The sequence below is a fragment of the Labeo rohita genome, chromosome 22 (assembly GCF_022985175.1).
Source record: "Labeo rohita strain BAU-BD-2019 chromosome 22, IGBB_LRoh.1.0, whole genome shotgun sequence".
Taxonomy (NCBI): domain Eukaryota; kingdom Metazoa; phylum Chordata; class Actinopteri; order Cypriniformes; family Cyprinidae; genus Labeo; species Labeo rohita.
Window position 1 is genome coordinate 61,122,520 of NC_066890.1, and position 15,639 is coordinate 61,138,158.

At 35.6% G+C, this 15,639-nt stretch overlaps 2 protein-coding genes across 5 annotated transcripts in view; one reads left to right on the forward strand and one right to left on the reverse strand.

Annotated features, from left to right (window-relative positions):
* Positions 1-5,561, reverse strand: part of zfr2 (zinc finger RNA binding protein 2) — a 29,402-nt gene extending 23,841 nt beyond the window's left edge. For all 3 annotated transcript variants that reach the window (XR_007825290.1, XM_051094736.1, XM_051094735.1), the window contains exons 1-5: positions 5,455-5,561; positions 4,742-4,982; positions 4,542-4,656; positions 2,534-2,749; positions 2,114-2,448 (exon numbers count right to left, since the gene is read on the reverse strand). Coding sequence is in view for 2 of the 3 variants with exons in the window: in XM_051094736.1 (XP_050950693.1) it covers positions 2,114-2,448; positions 2,534-2,749; positions 4,542-4,656; positions 4,742-4,982; positions 5,455-5,525 (978 nt within the window). In the remaining variant the exon portion in view is untranslated. The remainder of the gene's footprint in view (positions 1-2,113; positions 2,449-2,533; positions 2,750-4,541; positions 4,657-4,741; positions 4,983-5,454) is intronic.
* Positions 5,562-8,667: 3,106 nt separating this feature from the next.
* Positions 8,668-14,422, forward strand: atcaya (ATCAY kinesin light chain interacting caytaxin a). 2 transcript variants are annotated; one of them, XM_051094864.1, is made up of 13 exons: positions 8,668-8,799; positions 8,922-9,030; positions 9,820-9,913; positions 11,163-11,221; positions 11,311-11,547; positions 12,343-12,519; positions 12,607-12,709; positions 12,805-12,936; positions 13,016-13,102; positions 13,194-13,292; positions 13,379-13,414; positions 13,558-13,623; positions 13,717-14,422. In XM_051094864.1, the coding sequence occupies exons 3-13, from the start codon at positions 9,837-9,839 to the stop codon at positions 13,745-13,747; spliced, it is 1,104 nt and encodes a 367-aa protein (XP_050950821.1). In that variant the 5' UTR covers positions 8,668-8,799; positions 8,922-9,030; positions 9,820-9,836; the 3' UTR covers positions 13,748-14,422. The 2 variants fall into 2 exon arrangements, with proteins under 2 accessions (XP_050950821.1, XP_050950822.1); XM_051094865.1 differs by lacking the exons at positions 8,668-8,799; positions 8,922-9,030; positions 9,820-9,913 and adding an exon at positions 10,290-10,507.
* The last annotated feature ends 1,217 nt before the right edge of the window (positions 14,423-15,639 follow it).

Consider the following 15,639-nt stretch of genomic DNA (forward strand, 5'->3'; position numbering starts at 1 on the left):
AAGCATCTTTTGTTTGTTTGTTTGTTTTAAATGCACTGGCCAGTTTTGAGATTTTGGGTTATTTGGCTTTTCATAACATGTTATGACTAGTGGAATGAAAACATTCAAAACACTTATTTTATTGCACTTTAATTACACCCATAGATTTCAATTACAGTGCAATGTATTGTAATACAATCTTGAAAGTCGATATTGTAAAAATTAGTTTTTTCTCAACTTTAGTGGAACAAACTTACACCAAATTTTACAGTTTTATTCCCATCTATATTCTAAAGATTTTTACTGAGGGGTTTGTTCAAATATCATTCACCTGGTTTTATACAACATCTTATTCCTACAAATGTGGTAAATTATACTTTATACTGACTGTTGACACTGTTTTCTGATTTATGGAGTGACAAAAAGAGTTATCTAGAATCCCTTCTTTAAAAACCTTTGACTCTAGTATGTCAACAAAATTAAATAAGAATTTTGAACCTGGACTTACAGATTGCACTTTGTATGTTTACATCTATAGATTTCCATTACAAATATCTTTAAAGTCAGTATTCTAAAAAATGAGTTTTTTCTCAACTCAAGTAGAACGTACATACACCAAATTTTACAGTTTTATTCCCATCTATATTCTGAAGATTTTCACTGAGGGGTTTATTCATAGATCATTTACCTGGTTTTATACAACATCATATTTCTACAAACGTGGTAAATGAAACTTTATTATGATTGTTTACAGCTTTTTCTGATTTATGGAGTGATAAAAAGAGATATCTAGACTCCCTTCTGTAAAAACCTTTGACTCTAGTACGTAAACAAAATGAAACAAGAATTTTGAACCTGGACTTACAGATTGCACTTTGTATGTTTAGATCTATAGATTTCCATTACAAATATCTTTAAAGTCGGTATTCTAAAAAAATTAGTTTTTTCTCAACTCCAGTAGAACGTTCATACGCCAAGTTTTACAGTTTTATTCCCATCTATATTCTGAAGATTTTTACTGAAGGGTTTGTTCATATATCATTCACCTAGTTTTATACAACATTATATTTCTACAAACGTGGTAAATTAAACTTTATTATGATTGTTTACAGTATTTTCTGATTTATGGCGTGATAGAATAAAAAATATCCAAAATCCCTTCTATAAAAACCTTTTAAAGTAATATGTCAACAAAATGAAACAAGAATTTTGAACCTGGCCTTACAGCATTCTTCTGTGGAAATGCATACATACCAGTGCATTTGCACTTTAATTGCGTGTAAGTAGTGCTGAATTCCAAAAAAAAAAAAAAAAGTACTTAAGTATATTTGATTGTGCTAAAGTGGAACTACTGCAAGCATACTTTAGGTACACTTTAAATAATATCGATCTTTACATGCAAAATACTTAAAGATCATACATTTCTCATCAACAGTGGCATTAAAATATATTTTACGCTTAATATTAAGAAATGTGCATTGGGCACAAGTAGTACTTTTTACATCAGTAAGTCTCAAGCGTTATGTCAGTAAATATGTTAATAGACTTGAACTATACTAAGTATAAAATAAATGCATTTTAAATCTATTATTTTTTTAACTAGGGAAGGTATAAAATGTTGCACAAAACCAGGCGAATGATATATGAACAAACCTATCAGCAGTGTTGGGGAAAGTATAAAGTACTAGGGGTATAAGGGGAAATCTTTAAAAGTACTCCATGAAAAGTAACTAATTACATTACATTATTATTAACAAATAAAACGGCTATTTTTTTCTACAACTGCAAAGGCTTTCACACCACAACTCTGATTGTAATTTGATTGCAAATTTTAAAGTAATGCAATACTGTTATCTGCATAATCTTATGTTACTCACATTACTTATAATGCGTTTCCCTAACACTGCCCCTCAGTAAAAATCTTCAGTACAGATGGAAATAAAACTGTTAAGCTTGCGCTACTGAAGTAGAAGGAAAATCTAATTTTGAGAAATTAATTGAAATTGAAGTCTACAGAAGAAAATGACTGAAGAATGAAAGACCTACACATTTTGGATGTCCTGATGGTGAGTAAGTAATCAGGAAAATATCATTTTTGGATGAAGCTGAATGTGGATTTAATGCAAACGCTCACCTGCGGCCCGGCACAGCTTATCTTGCAGATATCGCAATAGTGCAGCTGTGGCTGTTTGGGCGGGCCTTTGGGTTTCTGCATTTTGTTCTGGTGGAAAACGGGCTTCTTGTATGTGTTGACGGTGGAACTGGTGACCGTCCCGCTCCCGGTGTTGCTCCAGGAGGAGTTGGCGAGCTGTTTGGGAGGTTGTTGCGTCTGTTGCGGTGGTGGGGGCTGTTGCGGCTGCTGGAGGGGAGGTTGAGGCTGCGCCTGAGGGGGTGCCAACTGCGCCGGCTGGAAGTACGACGGCGTAGATGTGTAACCGCTAGACTCATAGCTGGAATAACTGAGACCGGCTGAAGCAACAAAGAAAGCAACACCGTTAGATGATACGTTGGCAGATATTCATGACATATAAATCTGAATCTGATGCGGCCGTACCAGAGTAGGACGTAGCAGCTGTAGAGTTGAAGGAAGAACTGGGGGTGTAAGTGGATATTGGGGCTGGAGTTTGCTGTACACTGGTTGATGTGGGGTAGATGGTGTAACTAGAGGACACGGAGCTCGCAGCAGGAGGGGGTTTCAAAGCTGCAACCTGTCTTTGAACAGGCGGCTGACTGTACGCTGTGCTCGTGGGGCTGTAGCCACTTTTCAGCCCTGGAAAGGCAAAGATTGTCTAATTTTAACCTAAAAATTGGAGGCTATAGCTTGGAAAAAATATTTTTTAGCATATTAATGACATCTGTGACCCTGGACCACAAAACCGTTTGAACGGGTATATTTGTAGCAATAGCCAACAATACATTGTAGAGGTCAAAATTATTGACTTTTCTTTTATGCCAAAAATCATTAGGATATTTAGTAAAGGTCATATTCCATGAGGATATTTTGAAATTTTCCTACCGTGAATATATCAAAACTTTATTTTTGATTAGTAATATGCATTGCTAAGAACTTCATTTGGACAACTTTAAAGGTGATTTTATCAATATTTTGAATTTTTTTTTTTTTTTTTTTGCACCCTGAGATTTCAGATTGTCGAATATATCAGCCAAATATTGTCCTATTCTAACAAACCACACATCAAAATTTTTTTGATCAAAAAATCTAAATCAATCTAAAATTGATCCTTATGACTGGTTTTGTGGTCCAGGGTCACATTTGATTGCTTTGAAATATCTTAGATGGGTTTTTCAAGTAATTCTTAAAGATTAATGCAAGTTGTAAAGACGTAAAATACACAAGATGTAAAACACACATAAAGTTCACATGGTTTCATACCAACAGAACACAAACATTTAGTAATTTTCATTTATATACACCACATATATGTATATATGTATATATGTGTGTATATATATATATATATATATATATATATATATATGTATATATATGTGTGTGTGTGTGTGTGTATGTGTGTGTGTGTATACACACACCATTACTATGTATATATATATTAGTATTTTGAATTAGCTTTTATTTTTAATATAATTAATATATATATATATATATATATTAGTTTAAGGTTCAGTAATTTTATGTGCTTTTGTCATTTTTTTGATTTATTTTTATTTCAGTTTCAGACATTGTGATACTTAACCGATTAGTTGCAAAGAAAAGATTTACGTGTTGCAAATATTTTAAGCTTTTAGAAAAAAAAATGCTTTTTGATCCTAAAAAATGCAACACAATAAGCTTTTGATTATACAATATACATTTTCTTTGAATTTGATGAATTAACACTTTCATAAGTTTTTAGAAAACACTATGGGCAAAAAGTGCATTAAAATCACTGCAAGTCACAATACTGGGTAAATGTACAGTAAAAATTATAATAATTCAAAATAATTAAGAATAATTATATTTCTCTATTATTCTCACAAAAATAAAAATGCATGACAAATTTTACATTAAGCTAATGTAATAAAATGTAAATGTAACAAATATTACACTAAAATATATTAAACTAACAGATTAAAAAAAACTATTCAGCATCAGTCTGTAAACCAACATTAACTTCATAATTACAGCTTTTAAAAATTATTTATAAAACCTCTTAGGATTTCTGAATGGGAATGTTGCAGATCAAACACGAAAAATTACAATTCTGTCATCATTCACTCACAAAAGAAGGTATTTTGAATAATGTTGATAACCAAACAATTTCTGTTCCCACCAATGACTTCTACAGCATGTTTTACCATACTGTGGAAGTCAATAAGGGTTCATTCACTGTTTGGTTACCAACATTCTTCAAAATATCTTCTTCAACAGAAGAAAGAAACTCGTACAGGTTTCGAACTATTTGAGGATGAATAAATGATGACAAACACAAACTGTCTTTAAAACAAAAAATTCAATGCTTGATAAATCTGTTTACATACTTAGCTACTATTTTTTACCTCTGACAACATTCAAAACAGATTAAAAGAAAAATCAGATTCACCTGTCTGGAAGTAGGCCTCGGTTGCGGTTCGCTGCGCAGGTGCGATGCTAGTTTGAAAGTACTGCTTGTTCTCGTAGCTGCTGACCGGCGGTGGTCGACCGTAGCTATAATTCTCCTGTATAACCAATTAATTCAAGAATAAATAAATGAACCCACTTGAAAAGCATCATTAAAATGAATGAAGCAAAGACAGGACTAACCGGTTCAGTCAACACTTGGTAGGTTTGAGGGGTGGTCGTCAGCTGCGGGGATGTTTCAGGCTGCCGGTAGCAGTAGTTCGGGGTGGGATGGGGTTGATAGGTGGGGTAGGGGGCAGTCACCGCGGGGGTAGCAGGTTGGGCGGTGGGGTACGAGGCCGTCACCGCATGGGCCACTCCAGGGGCAGGCTGGACATTATAGCTGCCCGTGGTTGGGTGGGAATAGGCAGGAGGCGGCTGAGCGCTGAATGGGAATTTTGGGATTTAGAATGAATGCAGATTATATGCACCCTTACAAGTGTGCAAAACAACCTGGTAATCGTATTTACTATAAAGAACAACAAAATACAGTACTTTTTTTTTTTTTGTAAGCATAGCACATTTTTAATATTATATTGCAATGGTAAAGTCACAGAATTATATGGTGAAAGCATAGCACCAAATGTTTACCATGGTATAAACATGGTACTTAACAGAACTACGTGTCCATAAGCACGACAGCACCGCGGTATTTACATTAGCACAAGAATATTTCCCGCGAACACACTTGCTCCGTTTCATAATATCATGCAAGCATCAGTAAACACACAAACAACAGCAGCTCTAGAGATGTGTGAGCATTGGCCGTCAGCATCTCATTTAAAAAGTCCGTCGTGGCGTCGTGACTGCTGTAAATAAGCGATGTGTGGTCATGCGCATGTGTGTTTGTTTTGTACCTGTACTGCGGGCCGGCGGCGGCAGCGGCAGCTGCATGTGTGAATCCATAATAATTACTGGCCGCCATCATAGAAACTTCAGCAGCAGCAGCAGCGGCGGCGTCTCCGGCGATCACGTGATCGACACGTGGCCGTGACGTCAACGGTCACCTTCGAGCCGTTGCCCCCCGCGGAGTCTAAAAATAAAACCGTTATGAGGTAAAGATTAATTATATTATACAATTATGTATATATACACCTATAAACAGAGGCGGTTCTAGGGTGAGTAGATATCCAGGGCTAAGCACAGAGTATTAAAGTGTCTTTAAATTAAAATGACTTAAATCCCATTAAAGACATGATTTAGAAAAACATAATAATAACTCTTGGCTGGCAAGAGTTTTATTATCTAAGGCAGAGGGTCTATCAAGAGTTTCCTGTCAACATTTTCCTTATTAGATGGTGTTAAACGATTATATTTAATATGGAAAAATAAACCGAACAAAATTCAAAAGGATTCAACATTAAAAAACAAGAGGGATGATGGAGGTCTTTGGAATTGTTGACTTTACGTAAATTTGTTTAAATAGAGTCACAATAAAACCAGACTCTAAATGGAACATATTTTTTGTTACGGCCCGTTCTCCATTAGTAAACTATACCCGTTAAATTAGCAGGATTTTACCAACAGGCTTTATTTTCGTGGTTACTGACATAACTTTTTACTTCATCGTTGTTCTATTTTGAACACCCAACAGCAAACCTAATTCTAATATTAAACCTAATATTATTTTTCTTTATCACACATCAATTTGCATATTCAGTACATTGTTTACCTTTTTATTATACTTGCCACAAATGCAAATTTCTTACCAACCACTATTGTTATTTTTTTCTGACAGACTATAATCCATATGTTTTGTCACTGATGGGAATAAAACAACAACAAAATTTTAAACTGTCAAAAAACTTGCTTTTGATATTTAATCTTGTATGTTTTTTTTTCTTCTGTATTTAATTTTGCATAAAACTTTTGGTTTTCGTTATTTTGCTTTTTTTTTTAAGATTTTTTTATGTAAGTCATGTGGCATGAATTTTTAAAAAAGGCGCCCTCTGGCGTCCAGCATGAATAAAACAGACATTACATGTCCGTTCCATCCGTCGCATTTTTACTTTTCTCGAAAGACATTTGAAGTAAACATGATCCAAGATTTTCTCCAGTGTATTTTGTTTTGTTTTGTTTCCCACAGGGCATGCATAAAAGGCACATATTGCATATTAAAGATATTGGACTCCTTCCATTTTCGATTGAAATTACTAATTACTATTTTTTTTTTATAATAACAGTATCATAAGCTGTATAGTTAAAGCATGTCTGCATGTTAACAAGTAAACCTGCGCAGTTTTTTTTCAACTGATTTCCTTTTAACTTGTCACCAACTGAGTTTCAGTGTTCAAACTATTTAAAGCATAGTGAATTAATCGATCATAATGCACAGTATTTCCATCTAACCTGCATTTCGAGGTGCAGCTCGTCATAATGGAGCGAGTTACCTCATCTGAATGTCCGTATATTTGTGATGAATGTCTTCGACGTAATCTTTAGACAGGAAATATGGGTAGCCTTTTTTTACATTATACTTTTTTAGCTTACTAAACATTAATCTCATAAAACTAGCGAGCTAAGCAAGTAATGGTGTTGTGTAAACATGACTGAAGGCACAACAAGCGGAGGAACAGACAAACTGAACTGTTACGTATGATTCAAGCTCGTGACTTTGATCATTCGGTTCAATTCACAAACCATCCCAGACAGCACACGTGCCACTGCAAGATGTCTGTTAAAGATCACTTGACCTGGAAAGCATCTGCTGTGTACAAACGTCTGACAGATGTCTTTAAGATATCAGTTTTACATACATTCTAAATCATAAACATCTTAAAAACATCTAATCGACATGTGACATCTGATAGTAAACGTCCTATAGACGTATTGCAGATGAGCAAACACTCTAAAAACCAGCTACGTCTTCCAGATGTAAATGCAGACGTCAAATAGACCTCTCCGTGATGTATGTATGCTATCAGAGATTCATTTTCAAATTTTGGCAGTAATGAATTTAAAAACCACATAGAGGTGGATAAAATGGAGCTTTTCGAAGCTCTGAATCAGTTAAAGCATTGCATCACAAAATTATTCTCTGTTTCGAAGCGCTCCAATCGGATCGCGAATTGCGAATAATTGGAATCAGATCGGGATATAAAAACGCTTTTTTAAAACATTACAGATATCCAAAACATAAAAACAGTACAATTACAGACAAAAAAAATATATACAGACTTGTTGCCAGGGTAACAAACAAAGACAAACAAACAGGGTAAAATTACATCTTAAGATGACACAAAGGATGAATACAGTTCAAAACGCGTAACGCGAATTATTTGATTTTGATCGGAACTTCGAAAAGGGTTTGTGAATCTTTTGATTCATTTCAGAACTTCGAAGTCCGGATTGCGAATCGTTTGATTCAGATTGGAACTTCACAGCAGATTCATGAATCTTTTGATTCATTTCGGTACTTCATATCTTTTCAAATCGGAACTTTGGAGCGTGGATGGCGAATCATTTGATTCAGATCGGAACTTTGCAGCGGATTCATGAATCTTTTTTTGTATTTTGAGTATTTTGATTTAGGTACTGCATAGAAAAGTAATGTGTAAGCAATATAAATAAATGTTTTACTCTATAAAATAACATTTTACATATAAGAAATGTAACAAATATTATGAGAACTGTACAATATATTCATTATATATAAATAATATATAAACCAGAAAGTAACACATAATGTAATGTATTTTATAATATTATCATTTTATAATTAGATATGTCAACATACTTATACCATATATTTTATATATAATAAAATGTGTGTGTGTGTGTGTGTGTGTGTGTGTCTATATATATATATATATATATATATATATATATATATATATATATATATATATATATATATATATATATTTTTTTTTTTTTTTTTTTTTTTTGCCGTAATACAACATTCAAGTTAATAAATTACAAAATCTGGGATTACAGATATTTTATAACCAAACCATGATAAATGTTTTATTCACTCAAAATGAGCAGATATCACTCGTACATTGGCGCCATCTGTAGGTTGAGAGGGTTGTAGTGCTTAAAGTGGGATTTCAAAGGCTCTGTTGTTCCAGTGCTCAGAGGATGTGGAAGTGCCTAAATAACAGATGCTCTATTCATCCTGATCCTGGACCACCAGCATTCAGCATTCAGGAGGAGAAGCAATATGACAAAGCATCGCTCATATTCCTAAAGCATCCTTACTGGTAACATTAGGATTTAAATAACAGAATATACACACTTCTGGAAACATGATGGACTGAATTCAGTGTCAGAGAGCCTGATGTGACCTAGAAAGTGAGCGCAGTTTTCTTTATATCCTTCACAGTGAACAGAAGAGTCTTGTGTTTCTCCTGGAGCACCTGCATCAACACCTGCGCTCGGCTCTGGATGAAGAGGAAAAATAATCAGTTGACCATTAATAATCTGATCCCTATGTGAGTACGAGCGGCTTAATAATGTATTGTTATTATTTTAATCTATCAAAGATAGCAAAATGTGTTGAGTTACTAAGCTTTATTTTGAACAATCATGAAGAAAAATATTGTATTAAAAATAAAATAGTGTATTAGTGCTTTTTTCACACCACCATGAAGTTTAAATTTAACACTGAATTTAATAGACTCTAGGTACTGAGCTACTATTATAATTTTTATTCATATTTTGAATTATTTTTTATTTATTATGTTTACTATATTTTAAATTCAGTTTTCAAAATGTAGTCATTTCTTTGTTTTTAATATTTTAAGCTTTTTTGTTTTATTTTAAATATGTTTATATAGTTTTTTATATATATATATTTATTTCAGTTTTAGTTATTTTAGTACATCAATTTAAATTAAAGGAAAATGTTACCATGGCTGCTAGTTGAAATAAAAGGATTTACTTATTTTATTTAGTTTATATTTTATCACATTTATTTCACTTCATTCTATTTTGTTTCAAGTAATGATTTTTTTTTTTTTTTTTTTACTCAAATGCTTGTTTTTTGCTTTTTTCCTTTCAATGTTCAAACAAAAAATAGTCCTAATTCAAAAAGACAATTCAAAGGTGAACAAAAAGGAATAATCTCCACATTAAAGTGGAGGCCACTTCAGTCAGGGATTAAAAGAAGGATTAAAATGATTTTTTCCCCATTAATCCGTAGCACACTAAAAATTCCTCTGGTATGCTTTGACTTTTTGGTGATTAAACTCTTCAGGGAAGGATTTGACACTGTTTTTCAGGTCCAGGTTTCTTCAGCATGGGCAGCATTGACTTCGGCCCCCTGATGGAGATCATAGAGGCGAGAGACGAATGGCTGGATGATGATTTTCCCAGGTAAACATACAAGTTTTCTTTCATTTTTTTTTTTTTGATGATTTGGTTTTTAGTGGTTGCACCTTTACATTTTCTACCTCAAATTTCCACTTTTGCTTACATTGTTGCATTAAATTCATCACATGGCTTTGTAGAATGCATGAAATGTGACGAAACTGGATATTTAATGCATTTAAGTGTTTAGATTGATAAATTATTTCAGTCTGAATTGAATGTAAGAAATCCAAAAAAGACAAACGTAAAGTTTGAAGGCTACATTGGCCTTACAGATAGATACAAGCCTTTAAAAAAAAGAAAAGAGCATCATTTCCTCAGCGAATCCTGAGTGAGATGCTGAACAGAGAGCAGGTGCAGCTCTTTCCTTAAATGGAAAGGAGCCACGTCATGTGACGCAGTGAGCTGCCAACAACACAAGCAGCATCACCAGGAAAATGGAGGCAGGTCAGGCATAGAAGAGCAGCTCCAGCATCACACGACAGCATGATGCTTTTGAAATATTAAACAGCGTCAGGACCATGAGATTTCACGCTAGCGTGGAGTAAGAACTTGCAGAATCAGAAAGCAGCCCAAAACCTTGTACGTCTCACACAGCAGGTAAGAGAGAGCAGTGTTGATTGTGCGTTTTTGGTTTGTTTGTTTCTAAAGCATGCTAAAATCATCCATTTTTTGAAGTTTATGTTAATTAAAACAGGTTTTAGTGCCGCATTATTGTTTAAAACCAAAAACCCACTGAGAGAGATAAAAATTTGATGAATCTCCACAGGGAGGCTGTTGTTGTTATAAATAACATGGTGCCAAATTTAGGCTGTGATTCATACTTTTGTTTGCATATGTTAGTTTATTATGCATTTGTGTAGTATGTTTTGCTTTGGTGAAGCTAAAAACTGTCTTTCTCATGGCTTTTGGTTTGTCATTGTTGTCTGAAATGAGCATTTCAGAAGGAAACAATGAGAACTGCGAGTTAAATAGTCTTTTAGCACAGAAGCAGCAGCTGTGAACCCCAGTGGCTCTGACAACCCCCTCTATTTATTAGCTGCGTGTGCAACGACCCCGAGGGCCTACGGTGCTAATTAGCATATCACAATATGCCCTGATCTTAAAGAAGCAGTTCACCCAAGAATTACAATTTTGTCATTTGCTCATTCTCATTTTGTACCGAAAATGTAGGACTTTCTTTGCTACAGGAATTAGTATTTGCACATACAAAAATCTACATTTTGTAGATGAATTGAAATATTGTCCTCACTAGGCCACTTCCTGCAGAGGGTGACATGGACTCTTCCTGTGGCCTGAATGAGGGGAGAACTTGTAAGTGACTTTGTTTCATATGCAAATGTTCATCTTAAATGAGTAATTTGCATTTGTGTAATGCAAATTGTATCTTTAATGGCTTACAGCTCCCCCAAACTCTCTCCTGATTGGTGGAGCTGGAGGGGGCGGAGCTCACCGGAAGCGTCGCACGCTGGTGGCCCCGGATATGAACTTGTCATTGGACCAGAGCGAAGGGTCTTTGCTCTCTGATGACTTCCTGGATACGCCTGATGATCTAGATATTAACGTGGATGATATTGAGACGCCCGATGAGACGGACTCGCTGGAGTTTATAACCAATGGCAATGACCTGGAGTGGGAGGGTAAGAATATGCTGTCCTTCATGGCTCTTGAAAGAGATTCGTAGGTAGGTAGATAGAAAGATTGGTAGACAGACAGATAGACAGATAGACAGATAGATAGGTAGGTAGATGATTGGTAGATTGGTAGGTAGATGAAAGGATCAATAGGTAGATAGATGGGTAGGTAGATAGGTAGATGAAAAGATCGGTAGGTAGAAAGATGGGTAAGTACATAGGTAGTTGAAAAGATCAGTAGGTAGTTAGACTGGTAAGTAGGTAATTAGATCGGTAGGTATGGTAGATAGAAGAAAAGATTGGTAGGTAGATAGACAGATGGGTAAGTAGGTAGATATATGAAACGTTCAGTGGGTAGATAGATAAATGGGTAGGTACATAGATGAAAAGATTAGTAGGCAGTTAGATCTGTAGGTAGGCAGACAGATGAAAAGACTGATAGATGAATACATAGATGGTAGATAGGTATATAGATGGGTAGGTAGGTAGACAGATGAAAAGATCACTAGGAAGTTAGATACATTGGTAGGTAGACAGATAGATAGATAGACAGATAGATGCGCCCGCCTCCCATGCCAGTGACCTGGGTTCGAGGAACAGGAACGGGGTGGGCGGTTAGGACTCGGAGGTGTTACATAAGTAGATGTATGAAAAGATCGGTAGGTAGTTAGATAAAAATATCATTATGTAGATATTTGAAAGATCAGTAGGCAGACAGATAGATTGGTAGGCAGTTAGATCAGTGGATAGGAAGCTAAGTAGATACTGTAGCTGTTCCATTTATTGATCCATGGCTTTCAGATGACACACCCGTCGCCTCAGCCAAAGCACCTCCTGCTGACAGCGACGCTGATGGAGAAGGCGTAGACGGGACTGGTGTCAACGGCCGCTTGTGGAGGACCGTGATCATCGGCGAACAGGAACATCGGATCGACATGCAGGTCATACGACCCTATCTGCGCGTCATATCGCATGGAGGTACATCACACTTCAGAATCTGTTTATATTAATGCCATTTATAGAAACTCTCCTGTGTCCCAAAACCGCTTCTTCTTTGTTCTTTAGGGTACTATGGCGAGGGCTTGAACGCCATCATTGTGTTCACAGCGTGTTACCTTCCTGATAGCAGCTGCCCAGATTACCATTACCTGATGGAAAACCTCTTTCTGTAATGAAATTTGGCTAACACAACCTTATTGTCCTGTGTTTTTCTTATTTGGCTTCTCTTCACATGTTCACGCTGTCTTCACACCTGTTCCTCAGGTATGTGGTGAGCAGTCTGGAGATGCTGGTGGCGGAGGATTACCTGATCATATACATGAATGGAGGAACGCCGCGGAGTAAGATGCCCGGCATTAGCTGGCTCAAGAAGTGCTATCAGATGATCGACAGAAGGTACGAAATAGTACTTACTTTTATATAAATGGATTTTAAGAAATTGAGATCTTCAAACATCTTCAATCTTCATCCTCAGACTGAGGAAAAACCTGAAATCTCTGATCATCACACACCCGTCCTGGTTTATCCGGACAGTCATTGCAATTTCCAAACCCTTCATCAGGTAAACATGAGATTTTTCAATTAGATTGGAAATTGATTCAATGAAATTGCAAGTTTTAGTTACCTCATAAATGCTGTTTTATGCCCTACAGCGTGAAGTTCATGAATAAGATCCGTTATGTGCACAGTCTGGAAGAGCTGGAAAAGATTGTTCCTATGGATCATATCCAGATCCCAGAGTGTGTCTTACAGTAAGAAGATTTCAAACTAACATCAATAAGCAAACCTAGAATTTAATACCAGTTTACTGTATAAGATCAATTTTCTATTTTTGCAGATATGAAGAGGAAAGAATGAATGCTAGAAAGGAGAGGTAATCACCAAACTCCTTAAAACTAGCTTTTTTGACACCTATTGCTTATAAAAGGTGTTAATGCTTTGACAAACTAGCAAAGGAGACCAGAAAGTCTTAACGCAATATCGAAAAATTTACCAAGAATGCTTTTCTCTTTGTAGAATGGAGCAGGAACAGACAGAGCAGGAGCATCAAGAACAGCAACAGAAGCTAATCAATCCAGAAAGGTGAGCAAAGAAACATAACTTCATTATTCCATGACAGGTTCATATAATGCTTCCGTTTCGCCACATAAAATATCCAAACAACTCTTTCTCCAGAACAACAACGGTTGAAGAACCTGGACTCTAAGCTTGGATGTTCTTGTTGCTGATCTCAGACTATTTTTCATTCCCAAATTATACGTTAACACGCATATCAGATGACTCGAAACTGGTCTCAGATCAGCAACAAAGCAGCAACTGATGGAAAGTTGACGGGTGAGAAGGCCAGCTGCTCTCGCTTTCGTCCGCAAAAGGCACAATTTTAAAAAAGCATCTCGAAATCCACCAACGGATGGCACTACGCACAAAGAAACGACGCCGTTATTGGTAGCAGGATGTACCATCGTGCGCTGTAGCCTCTTTGCAGTTATCGCTTTTTTAAATAGGCTGTTCCCTGCTTTCTGACCCTTGAGAATGTCATGTGACCTGCCTTTAATTGACGGGTGTGTCCGCTCAGGATTCGATCGGTGGTGCATGTCAATTTCCAAGCATCTCTGTGCTTCTCTGTGTGTACACGCTTAAAATCGAATGTAACTTTATGCCATTTTCGCTGATTTATGTTTGCCTGGAATCCTTTTCTTGGATGTTTTTCGAATGTTTTAACCCCTTCCGTCTTGTTTAATGACCAGCTTTTGTAAACAATAAGTGCCAGTCATCTCTAAAAAAAAAAAAAAAATTGGACATTAGCTGTACTTTTATGTTGCCTTATGTTTGCTATGAAAATGGTTCAAAATTAAACATTCTGCTATATGTATGACTACAATGTTGCTTGGCTTTTGTCTTTTCTTGATCTTTATATCCAGTGCTGGGTAGGAACTGATTACATGTAATCTGGATTACGTAATCAGATTCCAAAAATTAAGTACTTGTAATTAGATTATGTTAAATTGACATTACAGAATACTTGTAATCAGATTACAGTTACTTTTATATTGTTAATTTTGAGTAATCTAAAAGTAATCAAAAAGTAGTTTGTAAGTAATCAGTCCCACACTATTTATATCTTAATTTACTAATGTTATTGTGTTCTGTAAGTGATTTTATGAACGGTAATCACAGAGTATAAACATTTCTTTCTTAAATTCAAAACAGGTGGGATTTTACCTCTCAACATATCCTATCAAACAAATCAACCACCAGAGATTATGAAAGAGTTACGTAGATGTCTTCTATCCAGTCACAAGAAAGAGTTATATTTATATTTCCATGATGTGACAGACTATTTCTGTATGTTTGTGACTATTATATCAGCGGTCTTTATGACGGGGTGACCAGTCACACTCTCTTTGACCTATATAAAGAATGACCCTCACTGTCATGGACACTTGGAAGTGGGAAACAATTTTACAGTCATAAATTCCATATTTATTAACCATGCGCTTTGACAATAAGCACGTACACCTGGATTCAGTAGCCCTAGTCAACAAAATTCAAATGTATATGAATATTTAACTTTGGTTAGCACTGAAAGGCACTTAACATGCTTGAAAGACATTACGCATTAAATAGTTCACACTGTAAAAGTGTACAACATATCCTTCCCTCATGGTACAAGCGCACATGTGTGATGTATTAACCGTACCAACCCACAATGCATGTGATTCTGCCCCATGAGACTCTGAGGAACGTGGTGCCCTGCAAGTATCCCGCAGGATTATTCTGACCCCTCACCTAAATATTTGTTGGTCTATTGAGGATCATTTTCTAATTTTCTAAAGCCGTCTAATTGTCTCTAATTGTCCTTGTCAAGGACAGGAAACAATATTCTGTCTATATATATATAAAGCAATAGCAATAAACTCTCATTTCTTTTACGTTTGCTCATTTTAATGTTTCAAAGAATGTCTCTATAATAATATAAGAAAAAACAGCTCATTACACAAGTATTTATTATCTTTTTTTTGTTTATTTGTTCTGATTAACGTACTAATTTGCCTTCCGTGGAATTCGTGGATAGACTGATTCAGAGCTACATTATGT